At 59.6% G+C, this 8,252-nt stretch overlaps 1 protein-coding gene across 1 annotated transcript in view; it reads left to right on the forward strand.

The window, feature by feature from the left end:
• NAPA (NSF attachment protein alpha) overlaps positions 1–8,252 on the forward strand; it is a 23,894-nt gene that overhangs the window by 3,598 nt on the left and 12,044 nt on the right. The window contains exon 2 of the mRNA XM_004710404.3: positions 7,637–7,716. Within this exon, the coding sequence (XP_004710461.1) occupies positions 7,637–7,716 (80 nt within the window). The remainder of the gene's footprint in view (positions 1–7,636; positions 7,717–8,252) is intronic.

The following is an 8,252-nucleotide window of genomic DNA, read 5'->3' on the forward strand; positions in this document are numbered from 1 at the left end:
CCCAGTCAGGTCTTTCTGCTACCACACTGCTGGATGGCTTCAAACCACCACCTTCCAGGCTAGTCTCAAACCCAAACCCACCGCACTGCCCTCCAGTCACCCTGACTCGCAGCAACTCTTCCTAGGGTTTTGGAGACTGATTATTTACAGAGAGCAATGTGATCTTCCTCCCCAGGAGCGGCTGGTGGGTTTGATCTTCGGCCTTCAGGCTCGCAAGATCAGCTCCTCACCCTCAACACCACCATGTGCACCGCCCAGGGACCTTCACAGTAAGACTGATGCCAACAAGCTTGTTGCCCCTGAGCCAGTCTCGGTGCACAGCTGTCCTGCAGGACAGGGCAGGACATAGGGTTTCCAGGGCTGTCAGTCTTCATGGGAGCCACCTCCTCGTTCTTTGGCAGAACAGCTGGTGGGTTCAAACTGCTGACCTCTGGTTGGCATAAGCAGCGTGCCACCAGGGCAGCCTTGTGAAGTGCTCGCTGGGACTCTGGGTCAGGCCTGGCCCCGGCACGGCACCTGCCTTCTCTCATTTGTTGTACCTGCCATGGAGTAGTGGTTACGTGTTGGGCTGTGATCCCCAAGGTCAGCAGTTCAAAACCACCAGCGCTCCTTGGGAGAAAGACAGGGGTCCTTCTACTCTTATGAAGAGATACAGTCTCGGACACTCACAGGGGCGGTTCTACCCTGCCCTTGTAGGGCCGAGCTACCCCTGAGGGCTTTTTATGAATGGAGACCGCCAGGTCTCTCTCCCAAGGCTCTGCTTCCAGGGATGGATTCTCCCTCATCCCGTCCTCACAGAATCCCCCAGGAGGTTCCCTTGCCCTGTTCCCCGTCCCACAGCTGGGGGCAGGTAGGAGAGGCAACCGTCCAGCCCAGGTCTGTCGGCTCTCCGCCCCTCCCCCAGGCTCTCCGCCCCTCCCCCAGCCCTGTGCTGGTCCCTCTCAGCCCTTCCTGGGGGGGCACTGCATGGAAGGAGGCTGACAGCAGCTCTGTTAGGGAGCCCCCGAGTCTGCACTCTCCCCGCCCTCCAGGCACACTGGTTCCCAGGTGTCTGAAAGGAGGGACTGGCGCCATCACATTACTTCCAGCTCCCCACAGGTAGAGAGGGGCTGGGGTCACCTTGGAGCCTCCAGCTCAGGTGCTCCTGGGTCACAGTCTCTGAAGCCCACAGGGCAGTGAGTTTGGTTTGTTTTGGAGGGGCGGTATTGGAACTGGTGCCACTCCTGTGGTCTCTGCGGCGGCGGGTGAGAGTCACCCGCACATTTCTCTCCTCCCTGCCTGGGGTCCTCCTACTCTGTTCCAGCACTGCCTTTGACCCCCATGGCCTTTTCTCATCTCCAAAATCAAAGGCATTTTCCAGGGAGATACAGCGCAGAAAGTGCCTTCGCCTATGGAATGCGGTTCCAAATGAGGGTTGCAACAATCCTCAATCCTCGGAGCCGAGGGGAAGGGCTGGTGTTGGGACTTCTGTAGTGTCCACGCCACTGTTGATGCTGCTACTGTGGGAAGTGTCGGCACTTACTGTTGGTCTGTTACTTTGGGGTGTTGTCATTGGAAGTTGAATCCCCAGGAGTGGGGGGTGGGGAACAGAGATGACAGGGTGTTTGTTCTGTGGACAAACCAGATAACCAGGACAGGGTAGCACTCACCGGCCCCTCAGTTTTCCAAGTCTGCCTTCTCTGTGGAAGCCGGCGGCTACAGCTTTCTCCCTCTGAGGGGCTGGTGGGTCTGAATGGCGCACCTTTCCGCGAGCAGCCGGGTGCTTAGCTCCTGTGCCACCAGGCCTCCGTCGTGTTCACACTCACCCAAACAACGACAAACTCACTGCCCTGGACTTGATTCTGACTCACGGCAACCCCACTGGGCAAGGTGGCACTGCCCCTGTGGGTTTCCCAGGCCATCACTCTACAGGAAAGGAGAGTAAGGGATGTCAACAAAATGTGGCAGGGGGACACCTGGGAGAACTAGCTGACCCAGAGTGGAGACTGAAGTAGGTTTGAGGTTCTAGAATATGCTCGAGCACACGGGGTGGTGTGGGTGGTGTGTATGTGTGCCGTGCTGGTGACCAGTCCCTGCTCAGTGGCAGAGCACTATAATGCTTTACTGGAGTAGGCTGTGGATTGGAACTGTTGACCTTGTAATTCGCAGCCCAGTGCAAAACCACGATGCCACCAGGGCTCATGGTCAAACCCAGACCTTTCTGTTAGCTGGTCTCTGACCCTCCCTAAAGTCAGTTCTGCTGTCTCCCTCTGAGGGACGAGAGACTGAGGCCTGGTGCACTGGGAGCTCTGTTCTTTTTGGGTGATGCTTTGCGCAGGCACCGAGGAGCCATGAGAGAAGGGTACCTGGCCCTCACGGCTCAGAGCCACAGCTCCATCGGGGTGAAGGAGTGGGCTCTCCTAGTAGGGACAGGTGGCTGGTGTTGTGGGGACCCTACAGCCTCACAGCTCAGGGTGCGTTGGCCCCCTGTGCCGGATGGACCTCAGGCAACCGGCAGCTTTGTGGTTTAGAGTTCGCTCTGCTTAGTCAACTTGGGGGTCGGTGAAAAAGAGGAAGCCCCACTACGAGATGGAGAGACTGTGTCAGGCAGAGCACCAACTGTGAGGCTGGCACAGCACTGTTGTTTGTTTTTTTGTCCCTGGGGCCACCTCCCAGACCCCTGAGGACAGCCCAACGGGGGCACCACGGAGCCCATTCCCACTCGGAGGGACCCTGTAGGACAGGAGGACGGCCCCACGAGGTTCCCCGGTGGTCCCGTTTCTCTGGCTCTTTCTCTGTGTTAGTGGTGTTGTTGTTGAGAACGTGCACAGCGAGAATACATCAGGTCAGTGACCCTGCTTCCGTCTTTCAAAAGGGACAACCATTGTCGCCCTCCTCCGAGTTGAAAAGGAGCCCTGGGTGGCACTATGGATTAGGTATTGAGGAGCTAACCACAAGGTCAGTGGTTCAAACCTCCCCGCCAGTCCATGGGAGAAAGAAGAGACTGCCCACCCCCATGTAGGAGCCGAGTCTCTGAAGCCCTGTGTCGAGTCACTGTGAGCCAGAGTTGACTCCACAGCTGGGAGCTTCCGTGAGTTGAAGGGCCCTGGTGGCAGTGGAGGAAGTGCCAGCTGCTGGCCTCACCCATTCAAGCCCACTGGCCGCTCTGCAGAGTGACAGGGCATTCAGCTTCTGTGAAAGGTTGGCAGCCTTGGAAACCTGTGAGCTGGCTCCTCCGCCCTGTCGGGTCGCTATGCGTTAGAATGGCAGGGAGGCAGGTTGCCAGCCATTTCTCCCTGAATACTGCTGGTGGGTTTAAATCACTGACCTCTCATGAGCGACTGAGTGAGTGCTCTGCCACTGGATCATCCGGGCTCTTTGTAGCAGGTCTGGGGGGCCATGCTTCCTGAGCCTGAGCCAGGGGGTCTGGGGAGGCTGTAGTAGCTTCTAAGAGCTGTGGGGGGGGCTGGGGGTGCAGAGGTGGCTAGGTGGAACCGTGGGATGAGGACCTAATATGGGGAGGTACTCCCATATGCCTTGCTCACTGAGGTCTTTAACTTCAGGGACAGGGGTGGAGTGCGTGTTTGTAGAAATCAGCAGGTGCTGGGGTGGGTGGTGGAGGGAGGGTTCTGCAGATCGGATTCCCAGGCCTGAGGGGCCCCACTGGTGCCAGCCTTGCTCCTGGCCCCGCCCAGGCCCCTCCACATGGCCACCACCGCATGCAGCCCTGGGCTGTGGGGAACAGGGAGCAGAGCTGCCCTGTAATGACAGCCCGCCCTGCGCAGCTGGCCCAAAGCAGCTCCCCTGCTCCTGGCTGAGCCCTTGGCTGTGGGCAGGAGTGTAAAGCTGAAGCAGCTTGTGGGGACCCGCAGGGGAGGGACCATCAGCGCAGGGAGGGACCCTGCACATGAGGATTGCAGGAGGCAGAGGGGACAGTCTTGTTTTTGCTTGGGAGGTTGCCCCATCCGGCAGAAAACCCAGGAATGGCCTTAGCCAGCTGCCCTGTGGCCAGGCGGCCTGCTGGAGTTCTGGAGGACTGTGTCTGCCCCGCTGGTCTCTTTCTCTGCTTGGAACCCTTCCCCTGGTCTCCACTGGCCCCGGATTCTGCCCAACGTGTGCCCTTTGGCTCGTCTGCCCTTCCCCTTCTCGTGCCCGCGCCGGGGCTGAGGCCTAAGCCCAGAACTCCAAGGACAGAGCAGGGTCCTTGCTGGTCCCATTCAGCGTAGCCTCACCCCCAGCACGACTCACTCCAAACTGCCCTGCCCCCAGCTCCTGCGCCTTGCCCTCCTCTACTGTTCATGGTGCCCGCCCCCGCCCCCCAGTTATTTCTCCCATCGGTGGCTCCTGGGGAACCCTGCTCCTTTCTCCTGAAGAAGTGGAGAACTCTTTGAGTGTGCCCCTTCTCTCTGCCCTGCCGGGGCCCAGGAGGAGGCTGGCCTGTAAGCCCCCTCGGGCTGCTCCCCCTCCCCCAAACAAGGCTGCTGCTGTCTTAGACCTCAGCCCAGTGTCCTGTGTCTGCTCTGCCACTGAGCCAAGACGAGCCCTGGCAGGGGCCACTGACCACTCGCCCAGCTCTGGGCCCCTCAGTGGGACCAGCCATTCCAGAGTGCCCGGTGAGGCTGGTGGACAGCATTTTGTTGTCCCCGCAGTGAGCACAGGAGGGGCTGGCGGCTGTTCCCGGTGGGCTTGGTGGGCTTCCTGCCAGAGAACGTCCCAGAGAGGGGCCTCTGGAGCAGTGGCCAGCAGCCAGGCCCCAGCAAGGCACCCCTCCCATCCCGCTGCTGCTGGGAGAGTGTGCCTGCTCCTCATCCCTCCAAGTCCCAGGTGTGTGTGTGTGTCGATGTAGCCCCAGGAGGCAGCAGCCGCGGGCTTTCCATCAGGATAACCTCCTTGCTCGCCAGTTCCAGGCCTCCTGGCCTGTCTGCATCTGGCCGCTCTGCAGAAACCTGCGCACCAGCACACGCCTCCATGGCACACTGTGGCGGCAGTGCTTGAGGGGCTCTGGCCAGGCTTCACGCAGGGGTCTCCCAGGTGGAAGGCAAGGATTCTACACCCACTCCACCCAGTGCGCAGGGCGAGCTCTGCCTCTCCAGCCGCGTTCAGTCACTTCCTCTCCTCAGCTTGCCCAGTTACTGGAATCACCTCTGTTAAAAATTAGGCTCCCGGGCTCTACCCAGACCCCAGAGCAAGCTCTCCCAGGGGCGTGTGGCAATCCCCTCCTGGGCTCCGCCAGGCCCTGCTTCCCTGTGTGGAGGTAGCACGGGAGTGAGGGCTGGGACTAGGGACCTGTGTGCTTCCTGATTGGGAAAATAGCCTCTTTGTCAAGTAACAAAGACAGCCACACGGGGGACGCTGGTGAGGTCACTGGGAGCTCTGCCGATGTTGGCTCACTGTGAGCGGTTCTCCTGGCTGCCATCTCCACAGGAGCAGATGGTCAGGCCCCGGACCCCTGCCGCCCGCTGGGAAGCTTTGAACCGCCAGCCGCTCCGGTGGTAGCCCAAGTTTCCCACCATCGCACCCCTAGGATCCCCCGAAGCCTGCCTGGCAGGACTCCGGTTTGGGGGTTTCTTGATGCTGGACACAAAAGGGATGGGTGACCGAGACTGGAGGCCCGGTGGCTTACAGGGGGTAGAAGAACTGAACAAATCTGTTAAACCCTCGTGGGATGGTGCGTGTGGTGGGGGGCCGGCAGGTTCCATGGAAAATGGACTTAAAAGGTAATGGGATTTTCCCCGTAACTTCGGAAGCCCATTTGTGTGTGTTTAAGGAGCCCTGGGTTAAGACTGGACTGCTAACCACAGCGTTCAAGGTTCAGTGGTCCCAGCCCGCCAGAAAGGCGAGGTCGCCCACTCCTGTAAAGACCCACAGCCTTGGAAACCCTCCATAGGGTGCTCTCCGTCGGAATCCACTCAATGATAGTGAAGTTTTATTGTTACAAGTGTGTAACTGAACAGATACCTAAATGGATGGTTAAAGAACATGTTAAAAAAAAAAAGAATATGTCACACAGTGCATGCCAAGGGTCGACAGTGCACAAGTTTGGGCCCCAGTCCTGCAGACCCCCAGGCTGGGGACCCTGTGCTGCAGTCCTGCAGACCCCCTGTTGGGGGTCCCACCAGGGCGCCATGTAACAGAGGGAAACCCTCCTGGTCCTACACCCTCCTCACAGTCTAATGTTTGGGCCCATCGCTGGGCTGCTGGGTGGGACCAGTCCACCCACCTTTCAGCTAGACACCCAGCGGTTGACCATTTTCACCACCCAGAAACCCCCGTGGCGGCTCAGAAGTCTGCCATCGAGTCAGCGCTGACTCAGGGCAACCCCGTCGGGCAGGGTACAGCTGTCCTTGTGGGTTTCCACCCTCTCAGCTGTCTGTCTAACGCGCAGCAGAGGGTTTGGTTTCCAGTTGGTGGCTTTGTGGTCAGCAGCCCAAGGCGTAACCACTAGGCAGCCAGGGCCCCGCCTCTGGATGCTGGGCCAGGGAAAAGGCCGTGTCAGCAAGACTGCATGGCAGTCGCTGGCCCCTCCCTGGTCTTTTCCAGCCTGTGGGGCTCCAGGCCTGTGACTGCATCACTCCAGCCTCCACCGGGCTCTTCAGGGCCTCCTCCGCTGCCACCACCTCCGTGTCTGTGTCTCTTTGTTTCCACAAGGGTCCCACTCGGGTGGGATCAGGCCCCAGCTGGCCCACTAGGATCTCCGCGTTCACTGATAACATCTTCAGAAATCCTATTTCCAATCAAGGTTACCTGCACAGGTCTCAGGGCTGAGAGCTTGAATGTAGCTTTTTGGTGGGGACAACTCAGTCCAGAAGAGTCCCCAGAAGCCCTGGCCAGCCGTGGCAGAAGCTGTCCGAGCAGGACATGACCAGGGGGGAACTAACAGGAGGGCAGTATTTGCCCCAAGTCCCCCAGCCTCCACGCTGAGGGCCCAGCAGCAAGCCCACCTGACCGAGTAGAGAGCAGGGCCAGGGGGCCAGGTGTCAAGGTAAGCACAGTCATACAGGTGCTTACCTGCTAGTCTGTAGTAAGCAGTTTCACATGCTGTGGGCAAGTGTTCACTGCACATGGGTAAGTAAGCACCTAGAAGCCCTTGCTTACCAGGTCCTTGGTCCCTGTGTGGGTGTGAGTCTGAAAAGGGGCAGGGATTCTGTAGACGGGGCCTGGGGGAGGCTGTGGGGCTGAGGGAGACAGATACCAGCTAGACCTCACAGCAGACCCCCAGAGGTGGTAGGGACTTTGAAACGGTTCCCTCCGATTAATCCGTAAGCACATGTCAGCTCCTGCTCCCCCTTCATCTTGGGTGGTCTGCCCCTGCCTTGGTGGCACTGTGGCTAAATAATCACTGGGCTGCTAATGGGAAGGTGGGCACTTGGAAGCCCCCAGCCACTGGGCAGGAGGAGGTGGCCACCGGCTCCTGGGGACCCTGTGGGCAGTCCCGCTGCTGTGCAGGGTCACCATGAGTGGGCATCGACTCCGCCGCAGTGGGCTTTGTCTAGCAGGTGGGGCTGCGCAGATGGGTCTTCACCAGGCTGGGCCCCAGCTGGCCTCTGGGGGCAACCAGAGCAGGGTTGGGGTCCTCATACAGCAGGGCACGTGTCACCTCTCTGATCCCAGACTCCACAGGCCTCTTACCTTTTCTTGTTTTTCTCTATTCCTGCAGAGGCTCATCCAAAATCGAGGAAGCCTGTGAGATCTACGCCCGAGCTGCAAACATGTTCAAAATGGCCAAAAACTGGAGCGGTACGTGATGGAGCTGCTGCCCGCCCTCTCCCGCCCGAAAGTCCTGGCGGTCCTCTGCCGTGCGTCCACTGTGCTCTTACCACCACGAGCGAGGCCGGGCTGGGGAAAGCTTGTCGGCCCTGACAGGCCCTGGAGGCGTGGAGCCCTGGGTTAGCTCCCCCACTAAGTGCAGAATCGAAGACTGTTCCCCAACCCCACCTGCTGCTCTTTCAGAGCCAGCTTTCTGGGCAGTGGGGGGCATGAGAGGGTATCAGGTGGCAATGTCTCTGGTTTCTGTCAGAGACCCCAGCCAAGAAGGGATTGGGGGGAAGGGGACTGTGGGGTCCATGGCATGGTGGCTCTACTCTGACGCACAGTGACCCCAGACCTGTCTCTCTTGAGTTCGAATGGCTGGCATTTCAGTGCACGCGGAGTGCTGTGCAGCTGCACCCTGGGGCTCCTGAGAACCTCCTGGTTGGCCCACAGCGAGTGAGGAGGGAGGGGCAGGTGAACAGAATCCCAGCTGCCTCATTCCCAGCTGTGCTCAGCCCCGAGCC

This window comes from Echinops telfairi, unplaced genomic scaffold, assembly GCF_000313985.2.
Source record: "Echinops telfairi isolate 266 unplaced genomic scaffold, ASM31398v2 ScPeMD7_655;HRSCAF=1070, whole genome shotgun sequence".
Lineage (NCBI taxonomy): Eukaryota > Metazoa > Chordata > Mammalia > Afrosoricida > Tenrecidae > Echinops > Echinops telfairi.